At 34.7% G+C, this 26,576-nt stretch overlaps 1 protein-coding gene across 2 annotated transcripts in view; it reads right to left on the minus strand.

Annotated features, from left to right (window-relative positions):
- The window catches only part of COP1 (COP1 E3 ubiquitin ligase), a 227,994-nt gene that overhangs the window by 77,402 nt on the left and 124,016 nt on the right, over positions 1–26,576 (minus strand). For both annotated transcript variants that reach the window (XM_029935120.1, XM_029935121.1), the window contains one exon: positions 13,476–13,592. In XM_029935120.1, the coding sequence (XP_029790980.1) occupies positions 13,476–13,592 (117 nt within the window). The remainder of the gene's footprint in view (positions 1–13,475; positions 13,593–26,576) is intronic.

A 26,576-nucleotide genomic window follows, 5' to 3' on the forward strand; every position in this document is an offset into this window, starting at 1 on the left:
TACCTGAGGCCATTGAGCTTTCTGCTTTGCTTCCCCCAATGATATGTAAGAGTAAGGAACAATGATACTCTTCCACTTGCACTGCTGCACTCAATCGAAATCAAAAGTAAAAGCACTGTGACAGAGTATAAAATGTACTTTCTCTAATGCCATGTTTCATTCTTAATAGAAATATCTATAAGAGGAAGAATGATAGGAAGTTACTCTAATAATGACATTTTGAATCATCCCTTCGACAATCCTGAGGTTTTTACAGCCTGAAACAATGTACCCTATTAAGATTCATGAGGGTGTGAGGTGTGCCTTTCTTTTGGAAACAGGAGAAAAGCTATCCTAAAAGCTGAAGTCGAAAGGGCAACAGGCATGAGACCGCAAGTGTCAAAGTCAGGCACATCAACTGGCACATGACTTTTGGGGATCTAAAACCGGCTTCTCTTAAATCTGCTACGTTTCTACACACATTTGGAACACTTTAGTGTTCCATCAGGATGTTCCTACTCCAGTTTGAAGACTTTTGTTTTATACTACATGCCAAGTATTTAAGTGTATCTTTCCACACATGAAGAGTTTTTAAAGCATGTGTATACAGGTACTGCAGTAATTTTATGTTGATTTTTCTATGCATTCCGACAAGTAGAAGCCAGTGAAGGTGATACATAAGCTACGTGTACACTGCTACTCTAAATGTAATGATTTTTTTAAGACAAAAGATGATTAGTTAGAGCCTTGATAATTATATATAGAAACGGCTTTTATTCATTCAATACCACTCAACTTCAGAAAAAGTATATTAACCAGCCACTGTCACAGAACTGCTATGTAATAAACTATTCCAAAATTTAGTAGCATACAATCTTCATTTATTCTCAACAAACGAGGGATGGCTTAGGGTTGGCCGATTTCAGTTCGGCTTCTTTGTGTGTCTGCAGGTTGAATGATTTGGCTGGGATAATAAGCAAGTACTGCTCCAAGTGTCTGTCTTCCTCCCCCCCCCCCCCCCCCCGCCCCCAGGACCAGCAGCTGGCTTGAACATGTTCTCCTCATGGTAACAGCAAAGGGGCTAAAGCAAATCGCTGGTCAGAGTCAAGGGTGGGGCTGTTTCCCACAGTGGGAAAGCACTATTTTATGACAAAGCACATAGACACGGAGGAGTGAAGAACTGAGACCATTAATACAATTTACTATCAACATTAAAATCTAAAGCCAATCTTTCAGCATCGTACAATAGCTTAATACTGATTAAAAGGGACTAATTAAATTGGCTCTGTTGTTAAAATAAAATCAGTAGAATCTATAATGTGGTGTATACACCTTAGGATTAATTCAGAACCACTAACAGAAGAAGTGACTCTGCAAGTATTAACAGGTGGAAGCACGGTATTTCTGCATTGAAGGTAACAAGAAGATGAGATCATAATCACTCAATGGAAAGAAAGCTGGCTTGGACAAGCTTTCAATCTCCTGGCTTATAATACTGACACGGCAATCTATACGTTCTATTTTAAGCCAGGGTCACAAGGGGTGGGAGGAATCTGGTCACAGGTGATTTAATTCAATTAAGCCCGTTAAGATAATATTTTAAACACAATCTCTAAGGAATATCTGAAACCCAGATACTAGCGGCTAAATTTTATATTTTCTGCAGCAGCCCTTTATAATATACAGCATCTTCTTTGATCTTCATTCTAATTTTCTCACTTGAGAAATAATCCATAAATTACATGATTCATAACTCTTCTGTGTGAAGTATGTTTTTAAAAAAATATAACCTTGCAAACAGAATGTGAAAATATCAAATAAATGTTTAAATTCAGAAAAAGATTTCAATTTTCTAACATGGGTTTTTCAAAATTTTTAAGGTATTTCATATGACCAATTTTCATTAATCTGTAACAGTAAGTCACATGAGAAGTCAATTTTTTAAAGCCTCAATGAGGTAAGACATATTTTCTAGAACCCTTTCAGTAAATCACATATCAAGATATAAAAATCTTCCTCCCTATTGAGTCCATATTTGAATAAGCAATGGTAATCTTGCTTCACTCTGGCATTGGGCTATTTCTAATAATTTCCTTAAATAAACTCATGGGGCACCTGGGTGGCTCAGTCGGTTAAGCATCTGGCTTCAGCTCAGGTCATGATCTCACAGTTTGTGGGTTCAAGCCCTGTATCGGGCTCTGTGCTGACAGCTAGCTCAGAGCCTGGAGCCTGCTTTGGATTCTGTGTCTCCCTCTCTCTCTGACCCCCCCCCTGCTTGTGCTGTCTCTCTCTGTCTCTCAAAAATAAATTAAAAACTTAAAAAATAATTTAAAAAAAATATATATATATATAACTCATGCTAACTGTAGGTGCTTACAAAGAAATAAACATAAATGATAGAGCTTAACCTGAAAAGTTAGTGAACCGCTGAGACCGAAAACAACAAAAACTGAATCGTTTTGATGAAGTCTCAACCTTTCACAAAGAAAAACTTGCAAGAGACTAGTGTATCTGTTCACTTACAACTGCCAAAACATCAGTCAACTTTAAGAAGTTTCCATGGAAATATCTTAAAAGTCACCAAGAAAAGAAACTATTTAATGGTTCTTTCTATAAATGTCCATAAGCTAAATTTTTTGCATTTGTTTGAATTAGTTTACATTTTTTTCCATCTTTTTAAAAAACTTTCTTTGTGACATGTAAAAAAACAGCCTGCATACAGAAGAGTCTATACAATGTATGTGAGATTTCAACCTCCTTGTAACTAGTAAACTGGTTACGAATACAAATATTTCCAAACCTTAAAAGCTTCCTATACATCACATTTCTTCTCCATCTGACAGGTAAGCACAATACTTACAGATATAATTATTCCCCTTTCTCTTCTTTATGGTTGAATTACATATTCTTGTAGTCAATGAATATATTTCTAAATAATAGTTTGTTTTTCAAGTTTGTAAATAGAATTACACTGTACATTCTCCTGTGACTTCCTTTCATTCAATCTGTATGCTGATTATTCATCCATATGGATTCATGGAGCTACACTGCATTCTCACTGCTTGAATGTTTCACAGTATGAATGTGCAAACAATGCTATTACACATATTATTTCAATACGTGTTTCTCTAGCGCAAGGATTCTGAAACTTTGGAGTGCATAAGATTCATCTGCGGAGACTGTTTAAAAAAAAAAAAAAAAAGGTTCCTAGAGTCTACCAAAAATTCTGAGTCAGCAGGTCTTGGTCAGGGTAGTAGAATTTGCATTATCAAGCTCCTAAGTGATACTGATGCTAACTGCTGTGCACACAACACTTTGAGTAGCAAGGCTGTAGGGGGTATTTATCATTCACTCATTTATTTGAAAGAGTTCTTCACGAAATCTGTATACTAATACCTTGTCATTTATAAGTGTTTTAAATATCTTCCGGCAATCAATGACTTTTGTTTTAAATCTTATTGAAGATAAATTTAATCACCTTTCATTTATGGTTTATACTTTGGTGTCTCAAAGCTTTCCCTAACCCAAGATCATGAAAATATTTTCTCACACATTATCTTCTAAATACTTTAGAAGTCTTGCTGTTCATATTTAGGCCATCTGATCAACTGGAATTGACTTTGTGAATTACATGATGTAGAGCTAAACTTCCCATAACAACTGCCAGAGTACAAAAATTCTGTATTTTCTGAACAATAATCTTTGCCAGGTATCAAATGTCCATACATGTGTAAGTCTGTTGCTGGTTCGGTTCCATCAATCTATCAAGCTTTTGTCAAAACAAAGCTTTTTATTTACCATGCTTTATCCTTGTTTCTAAGTGTCTCCTCTAAAGAGTTATTATTACAATTTGAACATTTTAAACTAGACTGTTAATCCCTGCTTTTTAATTGGAGCCAAATAAGACATTTCCATTTACTATGAGATATATATGAATTTCTATTAGCTTATTTTCTGTTTTTTAATTGCCCCATTTAATTATCCCCAAATATTTGATGCTCCTTTCCTACTTTCCTGTTCTCCTGAATTAACCAAATATTCTAATCCTTTCCCTGGCCACAATAACAGTTTGGATTTTGTACTTTGGTTCTATTATTCTATTGGCTTCCTGAGAAATTATGTCATTTATTTCATACTTCCCAAGTGTTTCTAGTGCTTATTCAGTATCAGTTTCAAAAACTGAATGATCACAATTATTAAATTAGTAACAGCTGAATAGATGCCTAACTTTAAATATCTCACTGCATTTATTATAAATATAAAATTTCCTTTGAAGTCTGTTCTTAAAAATATCTTGTAGCTACAGTGCTACTTACAGGCTGGAAGGTAAGAAACATAAATACATGAAAGATCTAATAGTGGCACCTGGGTGGCTCAGTAGGTTAAGTATCCAACTTGGTTTCAGCTCCAGTCATGATCTCACAGCTTTGTGGGTTCAAGTCCTACATCTGGCTCTACACTAGTGGTGCAGAGCCTGCTTGGGATGCGCTCGCTCTCTTTCTCTGCCCCTCCCCCACTTGCACCTGGTCTCTGTCTCTCTCAAAATAAACTTTAAGAAATTTTTTTAAGAAAAGATCTACTAGATGCTTCAAAGTTGGTTTTAGTTTCTAGAATTCCCAAAAGTAGATTGTATGACAAAGTAATACAATACTTTGTTTTTTAATAGTATTGGATTTATGCATGCCACTTCCATTTGAGTTCACTCAAGTTACTTGGAAAGTTGAAAGTAAAATGTCTTTAACATTCATTTCCCCACCTATTATTTTTATAATGTTCATGAATACTATGACATTAAATCCAAATTTGTTAAATATTCAGAAATTTAATTCAGTTAACTATGAAGGAAAAGATGTCATACCCACTGGCAGCTGCTGTATGAAATAAAGGACAAGGCATATTTACAAACCTAGCAAGCCTGAGACTTTTCCCATTACTTAAATAACATGGGAAATTATAACAAAAGACAGCTCAAGCCTTTACTTATCTACCTACTCAAGTTTCTCCATGTTAACTCTAAAAAATAAATTAGGTTTCATTTTGCTTTAAACTAAACATAAGCTTTTCATTTTTGTTTTCTGTTTACTTGTTTTTATTTTTGAGAGAAAGAGAGAGACAGTGTGAGCAGAGGAGTGTCAGAGAGAGAGGCAGACACAGAATCTGAAGCAGGCTCCAGGCTCTGAGCTGTCAGCACAGAGCCTGATGCGGGGCTCAAACCTGCGAACCGTGAGATCATGACTTGAGCCGAGGTCAGACACTCAACTGACTGAGCCACCCAGGTGCCCCCTAAACATCAGCTTCTTAAATTGAAAGGAATTAATTATATTTTGGGGTTGGGGCAATAGAATGGAGATCTAAAGATACTCTAAACTTGTGTGTGTTTTAGAGCATACAGGTCTTTTAGTATCAGCCCTAATTTAAAGAAAGAAAAATACAGTTTTAAATATAGAAAAATACTTAGTGGCCTCCCCAAGAAATGCTCTATCTCTCTGTGGAGAGACACCTGTAAAACTATTAACAGTAGCGCCTCTGAAGAGGCAGCGCAATGATGCTCAGTGAAAAAGAACTTAAGCTTTATGTGTAACATACGAAAGTTGAGAATGAGGATATAAAATTTTTTAAATATTTATTTTTGAGAGAGCTAAGACAGAGCACGAGCAGGGGAAGGCAGAGAGAGGGAGATACAGAATCCAAAGTAGGCTCAAACTCATGAGCCACGAGATCATGACCTGAGCCGAAGTCAGATGCTTACCCGACAGAGCCACTCACGTGCCTCTGACTACATCAGTTTTAAGAACTGAAGGAGCCTATATAAGATAGCCTCTAACAGCTTTACTCAAAATCAAGAAATCTTTATGGAGGCAGCTTTATAAAAATTCTTCTGAGTGAAAATTTTCAGAGTAAACAACATGGGCCAAATATAAGGAATACTGAAGCCGATCACAGAGGGTTTGGAACGGAAGCAAAGGGATCTATATTTATTCTTTAATAAGAAACAACTGAAAGTTTTAGAGTAAGGGAAGTAATATGTAGATATTTAAAAATAAATGATCTAGAACAACAAAACAAAAAATAAAGAAAAGGTTACCTTTTCCTTTTGAAGACTGAGTTATTATTCCAATCACAAAAACCATAAAGTATCAAAAATGAGAAAACAATATTTTAACTGCCGTAAAATACTATGTTGTATGACTATATCACATATATTGTTTTCTTATTGTTCAATTTTTTTCTTTAATAGGCAATGCCGTAAGGAACATCTTTTTATTGGTTGAACCGTATGAATTTGGTGTTTTTCTAGGTGAAAAATATTTTAAAAGGGACAATTTTTTATGGTTGAACTTATTCTATTGTTTGTATGCTAGCAGTAATTTTTAATTTTGGACTATACAGTAAGTGGGAAATTATATGTGATTGTTTTTACTTGCATTTACCTATTGTTAGTGAAATTAGACATATTTTCATATGCTCATTAGCCACTTGGATTTTCTCTAATGTAAATTTCCCCCTTATATTCTGTGCTCATCTTCAATAGGGAAAACAAATAAAGCATTTCATTATGGAAAACAAATGGTGTGTTTATAAATATGAACTATTTAGCGTATTGAGAGTAATGAAGAGTTTACAGTAACCAAACCTAAAAATGTTTATTGATAACAGTTAAATAACATATTTCAGAATTTGTTTGTTCCAGGAACAATATTCCTTCCCAGTGAATATGTTATTAGCATAAATGCCACTCCTATATCAGAACAGTAACCTTACTACTTATAGTAAATGGATTTATATCACTAATTTGGGAGGGAGTGAGACTATTATTACTTGAAAAAGAATGTCTTAAGAATATCTACACTTCCTATCTGTTATGCAAATTATAATTTAAAAAAACTGCAAGACCCTTCAGATTAGAATGCAAGCATCTCTGATGTTCTCTTAAAACCACAGACTGCTAGAAGTTCAATTTATTTTAATCTTGCACTGCTATCTCAAACTGGCTTTAGAGAAGATAAATTGGTGAAAAATAGTTCTCCTATCTTTTTCTACTCAATAAAAAAATATCATGTGGTAATCAAGTAATACACCATCAACAAACACTTTCACCTAAACATTAAAAATATTATACTCTCAGGGCACCTGGGTGGCTCAGTGAGTTGTGTCTGGCTTCAGCTCAGGTCATGATCTTGTAGTTCTTGAATTCGAGCTCTGTGTTGAACTCAGTGCTGACAGCTCAGAGCCTGGAGCCTACTTCAGATTCTGTTCCCCCCTCTCTCTCTGCCTGTCCCCTGCTCATGCTCAGTCTCTCTCTCAAAAATAAAAACATTAAAAATGTTTTAATAAGTATTATCCTCCCTTCTGGTAAAAACATGCTTCAGATCATCTCAGTACTTTAAAAAATATTTTTAAATAGTGCAAAATAAGATTCAAAACATGTTCTCAATATTAACCACAAAAAAGTAGTTTAAAATTCCTAGTCTACTATTTTCAAGGGTCCCATGACTTAGGATTTGGTATTTTAAAAGAAATGCTTGTGAATATTTAGCATACCACAAGAAATTTTTCATGCTATATTCTGCAACTAAAAAACAACAACAGCGGTGCCAGGGTGGGTTAGTCGTTTGAGTGACTGACTTTGGTTCAGGTCATGATCTTGTGGTTCACAGGTTCAAGCCCCGCACTGGGCTCTGTGCTGACAGCTCAGAGCCTGAAGCCTGCTTCAGATTCTGTGTCTCCTTCTCTCTCTGCCCCTCCCCCACTCGTTCTCTCTTTCTCTCAAAAATAAATATTAAAAATTTTCAAAAAACTAGACATCTTTCTGTAACATGATAAAAGGTAAAAAAAAAAAAAAAGCAAAATGAAAAGTAAAAGAGAGAGAGAAATGTATTCCTTATACCAAATAGAAATACAAGATCTAAGTGAAGGGAGGTAGGGAAGAGTCTTAAAATTAACGCGATGCATCACTACCCAAGTAGGACCCATAGAACCCTTGCAACGGGGGAGTAAAAATGTAGTTCTTGGGTAGCTTGAAACTCCAAAAGCAATGTTTAAAAGTGCACAGCCCACTCCCAATGTCAAATTCTTCATCTCAAATGATATTTATTAAGCAATCTCATGAATGTGACTCTATACTTCTCTCAGTGGTAAAATAAATGATACGGCTAAAGTGATGTTTCAGAATTTAAAGAGAAACATTTTAAAAAAATCTATATTCTAAGAAATGCTATGATTTTAAATGAAGATGATGCAACATCAGTCATTACATTCTAGTTAATATAAGCTTTTAAGATTAAAAGCATGTTTCAATCAGTAAAAAAATACATTAAGGACTACTGGATTCATTAATGCCTTGCTCAGATACTAAACACCTATTTCAAAGCCAGAAAAACTAAGTCCTTACACTCATGTGAAACTGCATTGTGCTGGATAGGGCTGATGATGTCGACATCCATTCCCACCATCTTTGTAAAGCCTGTGGAGGATGGAATGTTAGAACTATATTGTCCAGGTCCTCTTGCAGTTGTGCTTCCATATGTCAATTAGTTCCCAGCACTGGGATGCACTTATGTAAGATCTGAAAGGTAGCAACTTGGTGGTAATTCTGCTTTGGATATTTCTGTTGCAACAAGCATCATTGTAAACATCTGAAAGCTTTCTGATATAATATTTCAATATTCAGTCTCCAGGTTTGTATCAGTTACAGTGAAAGATTTCTGATCCTTTGATTATAACAATGGCGTAACATTCATGAACTCAAGAGATCTTGGTCTCAATTGGATGACAAAAAGAATAGCTCTCCTGGTCTACTGATAAGAGGCTTGGCCTACAGATCTCTAACCCTTTCAACAAGTAAGTTTAGGTAACAACATTAAGAACAGTGGAAATAGAAAAAATAGAAAGAAAAAAAAGAACAGTGGAAATATATGATATTCTGGTGTAAGGCCTCACACACACACACACACACACACACACACACACACACACACCTTGAAAAAACTGACAAATATTACACTAGACCTACCAAAAATAAAAAAGAGAGACAACACAAATGACCAATGAGAAATGAAAGAATGGACATTACTACTGACACTACAGAAATTAAAAGGACTATCAGAGAATGCTATGAACACCATAATCACAACAATTTAGAAAAACTGAACATACAAATTCCTAGAAGGACAACAACTACCAAAAATGACTTCAAGATGAAAGAGAAAATCTGAGTGAACCTGTAAGAAGAAATTAAATTAGGAATTTAAAATATTTTCGTGAAGTCCAAGTCCAGATGGTTTCACTGATAAATTTCATCAACTGTTTAAAGAAGAAATAATACCAAAGCTTTCCAAACGCATTCAGTAAACAAAGAAAGAAACACTTTCCAACACATTAAGGCTAACAGTACTTCCCTATCAAAGCTACAAAGCATCATAAGAAAGTTCCAAATATCCAAAAATATATATATAGCAAACTCATTGCTACAACATATAAAAAGGATTTTACACTACAGGTAAGAGATATTTTTCCCAAAAATGGAAGGGTGGTTTAACATTCCAAACAAAAATAATAATCAACTATTCCATATTATTACAATAAAGGACACAAACTACATCATCTCAGCAGACAGAGGAAAAAACGTTCAACAAAATCTAAAACTCATTCATAATAAACACTCTTAGCAAACCAGGACTAGAAAACTTAATCAAGCTGATAAAGGATATCTACAAAATTGTCACAGTTAATAGGATACCTAATTGTGAAGGACTGAATACTTTCCCAATAAGGAAGTCTCTTCTGCCACTTCAATTTAACATTGTACATGAGCTTTAAGCTCATGCAAGTAAGCAAAAAGACATTAATATAGTAAAGGAAGAAATAAAATTATTTTAATCCACAGGTAGCATGAATCCCAAATATAAAAATATCCCAAAAATTTCACAATAAAACTAAAAGAAAAAAATACAAAAGAGCAGTACAATTACAGGATGCAAGATCAATATGCAAAAATTAACTGTATTTCTGTACTCTAGCAACAAATAAAATTCAAAAATAAAATTAAGAAAATAATTCCATTAACAATACATTTAAAGTAATAAAATACTGTATGTTAACTGGAATTTAAATAAAAATGTGGAAAAAAGCATCAATAAAATACATATAATAAAATACTCAAGAATAAATTTAATAAGTTCAAGACTTGTATACCAAGAATTATAAAACGATGACTAAAATGGTTAAGAAAAAACAAAGCAAATTATAGACCAATTTATGATTACATGTGTAAAAATACCAGTAATAACTACAGCAATTTGTCAAAAGAATTCCACAATATGCTCAAGCAAGATTTATTCTAGAAATACAAAATAATCCAATATCAGAAAATGTAAATAACATAATCCATTATATCAACAAATTAAACAATATGAATATATCAGCTATGACTAAAAAAGCACTTGAAAAAATACTAAGTTGTTCCTAAAAGTAAAATGAATTATCTGAATATAATAAAGACTACTTTCCAAAAGTGGATATCCTAAAAAGTAAAGGATTGAAGTCCATCCAACTATATGAAATAGATGAGAAAATAACTGTCACTAGCATCATGTAATACTGCCTTGTGAGAAGAGAATGCAATAAATCATTGGAAAAGAAGAAATACAAATATCATGTTTGGCTGCTACCAAGTACAAATACATAGCTCAAAGACTTTACTAAAAGCTACGAGATTTAATAATAAAAATTTATAAGGTGCCCAGATAAAATATAAATACCCAAATATCCAAAGGTTTTATCTACTCTTAGAAACAGTACCAAAAATAAGGAACAGAAAAAGGTTTTATTTAAAAATAGAAACAAAAATAACATACGCAGAAAAAAATTAACCAAAAAAAACCCTTGAAACTAAGTGAAGCAAACTATAAAATCTCACTGTAAGATAGAAAATAATCCTAACAAACAAAAAAATACCCTCTATGTGGGAAGATGTACTATATTAATAATGCCAGTGTTTCTAAAATTAACAAGTAATTATAATGTAATTCAGAAGAGAATCACAAAAGACTTTTTCTAGAATTGGAAAAATATAAATCTTAAAGCATACATGGAAAAGTAAATGCAAAAATTAAGTAAGAACTACATGAAAATTTAAAACAGAAGGAGCAAACTGCTTGTCAAATAGCAAGGCGTTTTTATAAGTAGGTTTCCCTAATACAGGTGTGCTGTTTCGAAGAGGCACATGCACCCCAATGTGTACAGCAGTGCTATCCACAACAGCCAAAGTGTGGAAAGAGCTCAAATGTCCATCGACAGATGAATGGATAAAGAAGATGTGTGTGTGTGTGTGTGTGTGTGTGTGTGTGTGTGTGTGTAGTATTACTCGACAATCAAAAAGAATGAAATCTTGTCATGTGTAACTATGTGTATGGAACTGAAGGGTATTATGCTAAGTGAGATTAACAGAGAAAGACACTTATGACTTCACTCATATGAGGAATTTAAGATACAAAATAGATGAACATGAGGGAAAGGAAGCAAAAGTAATATAAAAACAGAGAAGGGGACAAAACATGAGAGACTCTTAGATATAGAGAACACAGGGTTGCTGGAGGGGTTTTGGAAGGGGGAGATGGGCTAAATAGGTAAGGGGCATTTACAGAATCTACTCCTGAAATCATTGTTGCACTATATGCTAACTAACTTGGGTTGTAAATTAAAAAACAAACAAATAAATAAAGTAGGTTTCCCTAGGAGTGCCTGACTGGCTCAGTGAGAAGAGCATGCAACCCTTCCTCTCAAGGTCCTCAATTTGACCCCACATTGGGTGTAGAGATCACTTAAATAAATAAACTTAAAAAAAAATAAAATAATAAGATAGGTTTCCTTTTACTAGGAAGGAAAAAATTTGAAAATGTTAATATATAATATGTACAAATATAACAACTTCTATTCATAAATGATGGCCAATGGTGAATGTATACATAAAATACAAGATAACACTAAAACTCAAACTATTTTAATTAAATAGATGATAAAATATTAAAAATGAAAATAAACCATTACTGAGTACCATCTTATAAGATCATATAACATTTTCTTTTCCTGATCCCCATAAGACAGGACTCTCTCTATTTAAGTATAAGAAACATGGGGAGATGAGTTAACCAACTTACACAGTCAGTGATAGAAAAAGGATTTAACAAGGAAGTGGTAGGTTCAAAGAAAATTCTGTATGCTAATAGAGAATTCTACCTACACATACATAGACAATAATCTACTAGATTCTAGTAGACAATAATCTACTAGAATCTAACAATGAAATTATGTCAGTATATAAGTGAGTAAATAAGTGAAAATAAGGAAAAGATATCATAACAAGTAAGATTTAAACTGTGCTTTTATCTGGAGCACCTGGGTGGTTCGATCAGCTAAGTGTCTGACTTTGGCCTAGGTCCTGATCTCAAGGTTCCTGAGTTTAAGCCCTGCGTCAGGCTGTGCTAACAGCTCTGAGCCTTGAGCCTATTTCAGATTCTTCTCTCTCCCTCTCCCTCTCTCTCTGTCCTTCCCCCCACTAGTGCTCTGCCTCTCTCTCTTTCAAAAATAAACACTAAAAATAAATTGTTTTAATTGTGCAATTGTGCTTTACTTCTTTTAAAGGGTGATTCTGTGTTCATGATACGGTGCTAAATTCATCTTTTAAAAAAACTGATATTATCAATAAAAAAAAGAATCAAGGAGATTTCCTAATGTAGAAGTTCAATTATACTGTTTAGTAAATATTTAAGAGGAGGGGACAAATACAGAAGACAAAGGAGTAAGGCAATCAGATGATTTATCTTCTAACCCATAACACTTTTGAAAAGGAAAGAAGGCACTAATATCAATTATGACAGTAGAAGTATAAAGTAGGGCTGGCAAAGCCAGACAGTCGGGTCATCCTAGTTAAGAAAAATATGGTATCAAAAAATTCTTTGCTATGATATGATATTAACAGCTAACATGCTTTTGAATACTTCCTATGTTAACATGCATTCCATGATGCAAGATTTTATCTTATTCACTATCCCTATATGGGTATTTCTGCATAACACCGTGTGTGTGTGTGTGTGTGTGTGTATGTGTGTTTACACACACAAAATTATTGAAAGAATGAATAGATTTCCTTTAATTAAAAATGGATTACTGTGTCTATTTATAGCTTAATCATTTAAACATCATTATGAGCTAAGTTTGTGAATACGCAGCAGTTCAGGCATACAAAGACTTAGGGTAACGACTAAAAGAACCAACAAACCCATCTTTATGTATTAAACATGGGTGACAGAATACTGAAATTAAAGCACAGCAATAAATAAGTAATGATGGCACATTGCATACTTCTAACTTAGAGTCTAAACAAAAACAAAATTTAAACCTATAAGGAAAGTTATTCGTTTTAAAATATGGTCTTTTATTCTAGCTGCAATACTCAACCAACATCAAAAGAAGACAAAACTGCTTTGCTTTCTTACCTGCACAGCCAAAAGCCAAATGGTATCTAGAAGAGGGGCTGAATTTAACACAGCACACGTTAGCCTTCGCCTCAATGCTTGCCACTGAGTTGTCTAGGTTGGTAGACCATAGCTTCACTAAGAATAAAGGGCAAAGAAAAAGAAAAAGAATTAAACAATGCATTAGCAAATGGTTCTGTAAAGCTAGAAAGTTTACTTATTGCTACAGTTGCCTTTTTGTACTAATCCAAAGCATTTTACTTTAGGAGGACCAATACTGTTTAAACTGAATGACTGAGTAATAGAACAATGTATTGAAACCAAGAGAGCATAGCTCCCAAGTCAGAAAACAATAGAGAAAATCAGTGTATGCTGAGAGGTTAATATGATCCCATATCTAAAGCATAAAAGATGGGCAAAAAAAACCCAATATGGAGATACATGTATATTTGTTTTAGTATTATTTAAATGGTGTGTGTGAAGGGGAGTTATTTGGTTAGCTCACTGGATAGAGCATGTGACTCTTGATATCAGGGCTGGGAGTTTAAGCCCCATCTTGGGCATAGAGCCTACTTTAAAAAAATGGTGTGTGTGTGTATTTCTCAAAAGTGTCACAGGTTGGAAGATGAATGATACAGTCACCCACTCCTACACACATACACACAAACGCTCTCTCTCTCTCTCTCTCATAGTCTTATTTGTATTATATAAATCAAAGTACAAATGCCACTTAATGTACCTAGAGGCAGTTTTTATTTTATCTTTCAACTGAGAATTCCATGATTTAGGGGTGGCTGGGTGGCTCAGTTGGTTAAGTGTCTGACTCTTAATTTCGGCTCAGGTCATGGGATCAAGCCTCAAGTTGGGCTCTGTGCTGAGTGTGGAGCCTGCATGGGATGGGATTCTTCCTCTCCCTCTCTACCCCTCACCCACTCATGCTGTCTCATGCTCTCCCAAAGAAATAAACATTAAAAACAAAACACACAAAAAAAGAATTTCATGATTTTAAAATTTTATGTAGGAACTCAGTTACATGATTTAAGTATGTTTAAAGTAATGTTATGGGGGTGCCTGGGTGGTTCAGTTGGTTGAGCAGCCAACTTTGGCTCAGATCGCAATCTTGTGGTTCATGAGTTGGAGCCCTGCATCAGGCTCTGTGCTGACAGCTCAGAGCCTGGAGCTGATTCAGATTCTCCCTCTCTCTCTGCCCTTCCCCTGCTCATGCTCTGTCTCTCTGTCTCTCAAAAATAAACACTAAAAAAAATTTTTTCAGTAATGTTATGAAATTATTTAGCTAAACTTTAAATATTTGATATTGATGTTTCAATATTTGATATTTAGTCTATTCCCATGGTATATACTGAGATTTATAATGATTAAGGAATGGCAAGCTGACTGATTAGGGCAGGTCAGATCTGAAAGCAGAAATAGAAAAGTAAAATGTTGTCTTGTTAAAGTACCAGAGCATTTATCTTGTTTGTTTGTCTGCTTATGGCAGAATGTCAAAGAGAGGGCACACATGCAGGTGAGCAGGGAAGGGACAGAAGGAGAGATAGAGAGGCTCCATGCCAAGTGCAAAACCCAAAATGGGGCTTGATCTGATGACCATGAGGATCATAACCTTAGCCAAAATCAAGAGCCAGATGCTCAACTGACTGAGCCATCCAGGTGCCCCAATCATATTGTTTTTAAACAAAAATGTCTTCATAAACAATAGAATACACAAATAAAATAGACTTCCAAGATATTGGTTATAATACTGGTCACACACCAGGACTAATAAAAAACATTAACAATAACAACAAAAATCTGCCTATCCATCTTTTCAGTGGGCACCAATATCCCATCCTGAACAATACTCAGGGTCCAGGTATTGTTGTTTTTTAATTTCTTAAGGTTTATTTATTTTGAGACAGGGAATCCCAAGCAGGCTCCACACTGTTAGTGCCGAGCCCGATGCAGGGCTCAAACCCACAAACCTTGAGAGCGTGACCTGAGCAGAAACTAAGAGTTCATCACTTAACCATCTGAGCCTCCCAGGCGCCCCATTAGGTATTGTTGTTTTTTATAAGCTCTTTGGGTGACTCCAATGTACGTTTAAAGCTGACAACTAGTATAAGGATGGAATAAAATTTTAGAATCTTTTTTAAACATTTTATTTCATTTTAGAAAGAGAGTAAGCATGAGTAAGCAAGAGGGTGGAAAGGAAATGAGGGAGAGGCGGAGGAAATGAGAGGAAAGGGGAAGGGAGAGAGAGAGAGAGAGAGAGTCACAGTCTCCCATGCAGACTCCATGCTTAGCAAAGAGCCAGATGAGGGCTTGAACCCACCACCCTGGGATTATGACCTGAGCCAAAATCAAGAATTAGATGCTCAACTGACTAGCCACCCAGGTGCCCCTAAAATCGTTTCAGGAATATTAATATGGTAATAGGAGTAAAAAAAAAATAGTAAGGTAAAAAATATTTCGTAATAGAGATTTTTCTCTGTGTGAATAGGATAATTTATCTATTGTTAGTGGAATTTCATACAGCATTTCTTAATATGTGGACTCTGAGAATAAAAATTAACCATTAAAAGAGTTATTTACACCCTAATGAATTTATTAGCCTTTGAGAAAAATAAGACACTCAATATTAAAATAAAACAATAAGAGTTTAAAATAGTAATATTTGATTTGTTTCATGTAATAGAAATCATGTGCTTTTTCAATCAATATGTAATTGTCCAGGCAATTCAGATATGCAATTCTGAGATGTAGACTTAAAAGTCTACAAATCAAATACAGCACTTATAGGTTAGAATATCCAGTGACAAAACTATACCCTAAAAATGTAGCAAGTCAAAGTTAATCTACAACAAATATTCATGGAGCGCCTACTGTTCTCATAATCCCACTACTAATCACTACACCCTTTATAAACAGAGTATGTTATAGATCAGTGTTTTATGAGACTTAAGTATAATTAAGAATAAGAATGAGCTAGAACAAAATAACGTTTACATTAGAAAGTCTTTTTTATTTCATGTTAATTTTCTCAATGGCGTAATCTATTAACATTTAAAAAATAAGTCACAATGACAATAGCCAAACTATAGAGAGAGCCCAGATATCCATCAACTGAAAAATGGATAAAGAAACTGTGGTATATATGAAATGGAATATTACTCAGCCATCAAAAAGAATGAAATCTTGCCATTTATAGTGACGTGGAGGGAGCTAGAATGTATTACGCTAAGTGAAGTAAGTCACTCAGAGCAAGACAAATACATGTGATTTCATTTATATGTGGAATTTAAGAAAACAATGAATATATGAAAGACAGGAGAAGAAACAAGAGCAACAAACCACAAGAGACTCTTAATGACAATGGTTGACAGAGGGCAGTGAGTGGGAGATGGCACTAGATGGGTGACAGGTAGTAAAGAGGGCACCTGTGATGAGTTCTGGGTGTTGTATGTGATGAATCACTGAATTCTTAAAACAGCTATTGCACTGTTATGTTAACTAACTAAAACTAACTAAAATTTAGATAAATAAATGAGTCACGATGGTAAACATCATGATTATAATTTTTTGGATAGACAGCTACAAAGTACAAGAAGCCATGTATCGAGAAAGGCAAAAACTAGATGCAGCTACAAGTTCGGAAATGGCCATGGAAGGACTGCTACTGGCCACCAGCAGCCAAGAGGCAGTGAGGAACGATCCTTGCCCAGAGCCTTCGGAGGCTGCATGGCCTGGCCAACACCTTGACTTCCGGGCCCCCAGTATGGTGAGTGAATAAATTCTGTTGTGGAAGCTGGCCATTTTGTGATACGCTGCTATGGGAGCCCTAGAAAACTACCAGAACAGATAGGATGAAACAGTATTAAAATCAACCCAATACTCCTAAAATGGCATCACAGATTAAAAAGTAAAGTAGTAGAAAGTGTAGAAGAAATCAACAACAGGTTTGGAAGAAAATGTTAAAACAAGTGTTAAATGAGATGATCCTCAAAGAGACAGTATGTAAATCCATAATAATAAGGGTCCTGTTACTTTCTCCTTAAAAGAATGATAATAAAAATTTCATTTAACATCAAAACTTAACATTTCAACATTTAATTTCGTAAGAAAAAGAGTAAATTTAAAAGAAAATTCCATCCTCAAGGTGAAGAGCTAATTAAGACAATTAAAGCAAACACACTGCACTTATTTATATATAGTCTCCTTTGAACTTCAGTAAAACATCAAAAGAGTGACTGCCTGGACAACCATGTTGCAATGTAGGAGGCTAAAAATAAAAACAACCTTGTTCTCAATACTACCTAACTGGCTTTAGGAAGTGAGCTTGTTACTTAAAACTACATGCTTCATTACAAGTTTGATTAAAGTTAATAGGTCAAGTTTTTCTTAAGTATCATCTGAATCTTAAATCCCATTTAAAAATACTAAAGTTTTAAAAATCCAACCACCCTAGAAGATGGGTATAGTTCGTCATCTATTACTTTGTAAAATCAGAGTTAAAGAATCTCTAAGTTCTTTTCTTCAAAATTATTTTTTTCCAAAACTATAATACACTGAATATCTATAATAACATCAGGACCAATTCTAATATGAAAGATTTATATGTTTCAGAGCTTCTTGAATGTCTATTTGAACCAAAACTTCCTAAAAAGGAATTCATTACAAATAACAAAAGAAGAAGAAAACAAGCACAGTAAAAAAAAAAAAAACAAAAAACACTGGTCTTTAGTCCAAGTATGAGTACATTTAATACCCGATACTCTTGAACCACTTCTGAACTATAGCCTACATACTACAGAAAACAGAATGAGTAAAAAGGGACAGTGCCGTTTCACCAAACACACTATAGAAAACCTGAGGGACACATGTACTGTATTACAAATCTATTAAAACATATGAAAGACTAAACACAAAGATGTACACTTTGCCAATACTGATTTACCAAAGAGAAGATTTTCTTTTGAACTTGAGCAAATAAAACAGACACAATTATATTAATTACCTACTGTTGCACAGCAAATTGCCCCAGAACTTAGCAGCTTAAAACAACAAAATTTATAGTCACACAGTTTCTGATTGTTCGTAATCTCTGAACAGCTCAGCTGCGTGGTTTTTGCTCAGAGTCTCAAGGATCAGAGGTCTCCATCCAGCCGAACTAGAAGATCCACTTTCAAGCTCACTCACTCAACATGGCTCTTGGCAAAACAGTTCAGTTCCCCACAATTTGGGCCTGTGATGATACCGCTAGCATCTCCATACTGACCCAAATGACTAAAGGGAGAATTAAGATAAAGGCTGCATGTTTTATATAAACTAATTTCAGAAGTGATATACCACTGGGTGGCTCAGTCGGTTGAGTGTCTGACTCTTGATCTTGGCTCAGGTCATGATCTCACGGTTTTTGGGTTCAAGCCCGGAGTCGGAGTCTGCACTAACAGCAGGCTCATGCAGCCTACTTGAGATTCTCTCTCTCTGCCCCTCCCCTCCTCTTTTGCGCAGTTCCACATATGGCTTTCTCAACCCCTCAAAGATGAATAAAGTAACTTTAAAAAAAAAAGTGACATAACCTTCACTTCTGTAGTATCTTACCAATCACACAGACTAGAGCAACGGGGAGGAAGGGAACTGCATAAGCATGGGGATGCCAGGAGACAAAGATCACGGGGGCCATTTGGGATTCTAATATAAGCCCTTTAATTTCATTTGGATACAGCAGATATTACAGTTAGTAAAGTTATAACTTTTAGGAAAGGTTACTCCTAAAGTTATAAATTATAGGACAGATAATACTATTTATGATAATTCTATTATTATGTTGCAGTTATTTTTTTAGTCCTTTGATTTAAAAAAAAGTATTTCACTTAGTAAGAGTTAACTAAAATTGTTTTTTAATTTGTCAAGATTTCAAATTCATCACTTTCACATTAATGTGTACAGCTATGAAAATCTGGAATAAGTAAAAACCTGTAAATAGTGCTATACTAAAGCCAAATATTCTTCATATTCCTATTTGGGGATTAAAAAACCCTTCAAAGAATATGTTTACTCTAATTCAATAAGTAAATTCATTGCAAATAATTTTTACTTCATGTATTTAAAAAGAAAAACATATTTCTCTTATTTCTCTTAAATAGCTTATAAATTAGTTCAAAACATTCTTTTATGATTAACTTATTACACAGCAATAAGCCTATAAGCCTACTATATTCATGTTTAACATATAAGTATGGGCATATATAGGTGAATGTAAACTATTTTAAAATATATAGCACTAAATAAGTAACAGCATGAATACAAAAAAAAATGTCACTTATAAGGACTCAGTATTTAATTATGGTTTTAAAAAGTATCCATTAATAAATGGGCATTACTAAATACAAAATACATAAAATGTTAAAAAATATATAAAATGCTAATAAATAATAAATGTATAAAATGCATCAGAAGCAATTTAAACTATTCTTACTATAATCACAAAAGCAGTATTTTACAAGCAATATTTATAAATAAAAATCACCAAAGAGTCAAAGAGTGATAAATACATTTCCAAAACACTAAATATTTTGAGATGGGCATAATTCATTTGGGACCTTTAGTACCAACCAAGGCAGAGTAAGTCCACTATAGCCAATCTCTCTCATTATGAGTTTACTGGGAGGACAATATCAAAACCAAAACCGAAAAAGAAATGTCTGCATAATCTGGAGAGTAAGGAAAAACAGTCATTATGGAAAGAAAATTCAAAACTTAAAAGAAGTAACCAATACAGGGGTGAGAGTACCATTTCTTTTCTCCTATGTAAGCCAAAGTCAGAACCTCAGTCCGCAAAAACTGAGGAAAATCCCTGTGCTTCTGACCATAAGATTGACAAAAGGCATTTCTACAAGCCACAGGATTGAGAGTAATCTTTATTTTTTCTTTTGTTTTATTCTTTTTCTCTCTCAACTTTTCCCCACAGTGGGCCTCCACCACAGAGCTACAGCACTATAGCAGGCTAATATTCCTACACAAACTCCATTTCTGTGGTCATAAAAAGTAGTAACTCATCTGTAGAGAAACCTCAACTGTCTTGCCAAAGCCTCAGTAAAAAAGGGAGACAAAGAGTGTGGGAGAAACCTGCCTGGAAAGGAAAGCACTGGAGAAGATCCCACATTCTGTGTGTGAAAAGGCCTAAGTCTTGTATGTGAAAGATGGACACAAAGAAGCATTAACAAAGGAAAAGACATCTCAATTTCCAGATTAACCCCTGAATGGTGTACGCATGAAACAAACCAACATAGCACACCAAAGGCTCTGAAAAGCGTCCTGACAATGTAACTATCACTCATACAGAAAGCAAGATGGGACTCTAACCCATTGATCACCTACCTAAACAAAACAAAAACAACAGATTTCTCCAGAAAATTTGAATAGAACCCAGAGTCTTACAAAATACAATATTCAAAATGCCCAAGATACAACCCATCAATTACTCAATGTACATAAATCCAGGAAAATATGAAGAATTTTCAAATGAAGATACCATCAAAAAAAACAATCGTAAAATCTGGATGTTGAAATTATGAGGCAGATTTTAAAGCTACTATTGTAACTGTGCTCCATAGAGGTAAAAGGTAAACAAACACATTTAAAATTAATGGAGAGAGATAATACTCAGTAGAAATACTGAAACTATAAAATAAGAAATTAAAATTTTAGGAAAAATACAGTAATTTGCATAAAAGAGTCACTGAACTGAATCAATATCACACTGGAGATAAAAGGATAAAAAAGTCCATGAACTAAAAACACAGAAATTACTTAATGTAAAGAACAGAAATGATATTGACAGGAAAAGAACAGAGTCAAGGGGACCTGTAAGACAAAAAAAAAGGTCTAACATATAAATGGAATCTCAGAGAAGAGGAAAAAGAGATTACTGCTTTGATGAATATCTAACAAAGTAGATTCAGAAGAGTATTAACAGGGATAAAAAGTGACATTATATATTGATAAAAGGGTCAATTCACCAAGATAACAATTCTAAATGCTTATGACCCTAACAATTCTGCTTCAAAAAAATCAAAACAACAAACAAAAAAAGAGGCAATACCTTCCATAACTAAAAGAAGAAATAAAATCAGATTTCAACATGCTTTTTAAAAATACTTATTTATTTTTAATGTTTATTTAAGAGAGAGAGAAAAAATGAATGAGTCAGGGAGGAGCAGGGGCAGACAGAAAGGAAGATACAGAACTAGACGTGGGCTCCAGGCTCTGAGCTGTCAGCAGAGAGCCAGACACGGGGGCTCAAATCCATGAACTTCACTGTGAGATCATGACCTGAGCTGATGTCGTCTGCTTGACCAACTGAACCACCTAGAAACCCCTAAATATTTTTATTTATTTTTAAGAGAGAATGAAAGCAGAGGAGGGGATACAGTGAAGGGGGCAGTGGATCCAAAGCAGGCTCTGCACTCACAGCAGCAACACCAATATGTGGCCCAAACCCACAATCCATGAGATTGCGACCTGAGCTGAAGTCATACACTCAACCAAATGAGCCACGCAGGTGCCCCCTTAGATTTCAACATTCCTAATTATCAACAGAATGAGGAGACAACACTAAACACACATACACACACACACACACACACACACACACACAGCAAAAATATAGAAAACCAAAAACTTACTATCAACAAGCTTGATCTAATTGACACTTACAGAATACTCCATTGGAGAATACAGATTCTTTTCAATGCACTTGGACATTTACCAAGGCAGATCATATTCTAGACCATAAAAGAAATCATAACAAATTTAAAAGAATTAAAGTTATATAAAATATGTTCTCTTACTAAAATTAAGCTATAAATAAAAAATGAAAGATTTCTGAAAACTTTAAGTGACATTGGGAATGTTAGAACACATATAAAAATAATTCTTGGGGCGCCTGGGTGGCTCAGTCGGTTAAGCCTCCGGCTTGGGCTCAGGTCAGATCCCACGTTCGTGGGTTCGAGCCCCGCATCAGGCTCTGTGCTGACAGCTAGCTCAGAGCCTGGAGCCTGCTTCTGGTTCTGTGTCTCCTTCTCTCTCTGCCCCTCCCCCTCTCATGCTCTGTCTCTCTCTGTATCAAAAATAAATAAAACATTGAAGAAAAAAAAATAATTCTTAGCTAAACATGAGAAATCACCAAAGAAATTAGATGTACTTTTAAAAGTGAATGAACAGGCAGCAGATACACCATATGAAAATTTGAGGGATCAGCTGAAGTGGTGCTTAAAGGGAAATATATACCAGTAAATATTTATATTAGAAAAGATAAAAAGCTCAAATCAATGACATAAACCTCAAACTTAACAAAAAAGTAAAAAAAGCAAAGTCACGCTCAAAGCAAATTTTAAAAGTAAATGAAGAAAAGTTAATGAACAAACTTCAAAATGAAACTAAAACTAGATTAAGAAAAATCAATAAAATCAAAAGTTAGATATTTCAGAAAGATCATCAAAATTGATAAGCTTAATACCACACTGACCTAAATACATAAATATAGCAGAGAGAAAATACAAAATACCAATTCCAGAAATATATAAACTACCAAAGCTCATTCAAGAAATAGATGAATTGCATAGTCCTACATCTACTAAAGAATTAAATTCTCATGTCACGGGGATAAAAGGTATACCACAGAGGACATAGTCAATGGTACTGTAATATCATTGTATTGTAATACCTTTGTGGTGAGCACAGCATAACATAGACTTAGTGAATCACTATGCTGTACACCTGAAACTAATGTAACATGGTTTGTCAACTACACTTCTGTTAAAAAAAAAAAAAAAAACAACAACAGTAAATTCTTAGTTAAAATCTTCAAACAAAGAAAACTCCAGGCCCAGAAAGCTTCAATGACAAATTATATGAAGGATTTATGAACCAAACAACAATAATTCTAAACAATCACTTCCATCTAAACCTCCCGCAAAACATGAGAAATCATTTTATGAGACCAGCATTATCCTGACACAAAACCCACAAAAAAATTACAAGAATAAAAAAGTAAAGTCCACACTTCCTGATTCCAAACAAAGCTACAGTAATCAAAACAGTATAGTAGACAAACAGACCAACCAACAGAAAAGACTCTAGAAATAAACCCTTGAAGATATGATCAAATGATTTTTGACCTTCTGAAAGGTGCCAAAACAACGAGGGATTGACAATCTTTGCAACGGGGAAAGGACAATCTTTTCAATAAGTGGTACTAGGAAAAATGGATTTCCGCATGTAAAAGAATGAAGTCAAATCCTTGAAACCATATACAAGAGTCAACTCAAAATGGATGAAAGACATGTAAGAACTAAAATTATAAAACTCAGAAGAAAAGAAACGGAAAGATTTTCATTACATTTGACAATGACTCGTTGGATAGGACATCAAAGGCACAGGCAACATAAAGAAAATTAGACAATTTGGACTCCATCAATATAAAAGACCTTTATGCATCAAAGCACACTATCAACAAATCACATATCTCATATTGATTAATATCCAGATTATCCAGGGGCGCCTGGGTGGCTCAGTTAGTTAGGCGTCTGACTCTTAATTTCAGGTCAGGCCATGATCTCATGGTTCGTGAGCTTGAGCGCCCATATTGGGCACTGTGCTGATGGTGCAGAGCCTGCTTAGGATTCTCTCTCCCTTTCTCTGTCCCTCCCCCACTCCATGCCCACAGGCATTCTCTGTCTCTCCCTTTATCTCGCTCTCAAAATAAATAGTTTTAAAATATATACCCATACTATCCAGAGAACACCTGTAATTCAACAAAAGCAAAAAAATCACATAATTTAAAAATGGGCATAGGACTTGAATAAGCATTTCTCCAAAGAAGATATACAAATGGCCAATAAGCACATGAAAAGACACACAACATCAGTAACATTAGGGCAATGCAAAGCAAAACCACAATAAGATACCGTGCCACATCCATTAAAATCATTACTAGAAAGGAAGAAAAAAAGGTTTTGGTGAGGATATGGAGAAACTGAAATAGTTAGGCACTGCTGGTGTAAATGTAAAATGGAACAGCCACTATGGAAGAAAGAATGAGAGTTCCTCAAAAAATTAAACATGTATGTACTATATAATCCAGAAACTTCATTTGAGTATATACCCAGAAGAACTAAAAACAGGACATAAAAAGGTAGTTTGTCACTCATATTCATAGCAGCATTCTTCATAATAGCCCAAAAGGTAGAAGTAACCCAAATGTCTGCCCATTGATATGAATGGATAAACAAAATGTGATACATTCATAGAATACATTATAATTCAGCCTTGTAAAAGAAATTCTGCCATTTACAACTATGTGGATGGAACTAGACGGTATGATGCTAATCAAAATTAGTCAGAGAAAGACAAATATCGTAAGACTTCACTCATATGAAGAGTTTAAGATACAAAACATGAACATAAAGGGAAGGGAAGCAAAACTAATATAAAAACACAAAAGGGGACAAAACAGAAGAGATTCTTAAATACATAGAACAAACTGAGGGTTGCTGGAGGGGTTGTGGGAAGGGGGAATGGGCTAAATGGGTAAGGAGCATTATGAAAGACACTTGTTGGGATGAACACTGGCTGTTATACATAGGGGATGAATCACTGGAATCTTCTCCTGAAATCACTGTTGCACTATATGCTAACTTGGATGAAAATTAAAAAATAAAAACATAAAAAATAAAAAATAAATAAAAAAAATTCTGACACATGCTACAATGTATATGAACCTTGAATACTATGCTAAGTGAAATATGCCAGACACAAACAGACAAATACTGCATGATTCCACTCATAAGAGGTAGTTACGAGTAGTCAAACTGATAGAGACAGAAAGAAGAAAGGTGGCTGCCAGGGGCTGGGTAATGGGGAAATGGGAAGCTATGTTTAATGAGTAGAGAGTCTCAGTTTGAAGGTTTGACAAAAGTTCTATGGGCTAATGCTGGTGATGATTGCAACATCATGAATGTACTTAATGCCACTGAAAACTACACTTAAGAATAGTTAAATGGTTTAACTACACTTAAATAGTTAACTTCATGTTACGTATATTTTAATACAATTTAACATGAATAAATAACTTTAAAACTCCTTTCCTACTGGGGCACCTGGGTGGCTCAGTCAGTTGAGCACCCAACTTCAGCTCATGTCACAATGTCAGTTTGTGAGTTGAAGCCCCACACTGGGCTCTGTGCTGACAGCTCAGAACTTGGAGCCTGCTTCAGATTCTGTGTCTCCATCTCTCTCTGCCCCTACCCAGCTTACACTCTCTCACTCTCTCTCCCTCAAAAATAAATAAACATTTAAAAAAAATTTTTAATCGTTTCCTACTTTGTTTCAAATGGCTTCTATTTTCCAGAGAAAAACTGTGACCAGTCAAGACCTTTAATAAATATTACTCTTCAATACAAAAATACAAGTATTCAACTCAATAAAGGCTATCCTCAGTATACTATGAAAAGGACCATTTAGGCATGCTTGGGTGGCTCAGTTGCTTGAGCATCCAATTTTGGCTCAGGTCATGATCTCATGGTTGATGAGTTCAAGCTCTGCGTCAGGCTCTGTGCTGACAGCTCGGAGCCTGGAGCCTGCTTCAGATTTTGTATCCCTTGCTCTCTGCCCCTCCCCTACTCATGCTCACTCTCTCTCTCCCAAAAATAAATAAACATTTAAAAAAATAATTTAAGAAAGAACATTCAACATTAGTGAAACTTTGTATTCAAACTTACAGTAATCAACTGTCATATGATGCTCTAAATAATTTAGAAATTCAAGAATAATTTCAAAACAATCAAGAAGGAAGGTATTCCAATCTATGCATACTAAGGGTAAACAACTTGCTACTTTTTGATCTTCTAGGGGGAAACCCAATCATGTACATTTCCCTTTTAATAGGGCATGCACTATCATTATGAAATACACTTTTCAACACTAGAGATATCTCTGCTATCTAATCACAAGTCTAGAAGTTACATGCAAAAAAGGAGGACAAAAAAATTAAGGTTTATTAACTATAAGGTTAAAGAAATCTAGGGGCACCTGGGTGGCTCAGTCGGTTGAGTGTCCGACTTC

This window comes from Suricata suricatta, chromosome 3 (assembly GCF_006229205.1).
Source record: "Suricata suricatta isolate VVHF042 chromosome 3, meerkat_22Aug2017_6uvM2_HiC, whole genome shotgun sequence".
Lineage (NCBI taxonomy): Eukaryota > Metazoa > Chordata > Mammalia > Carnivora > Herpestidae > Suricata > Suricata suricatta.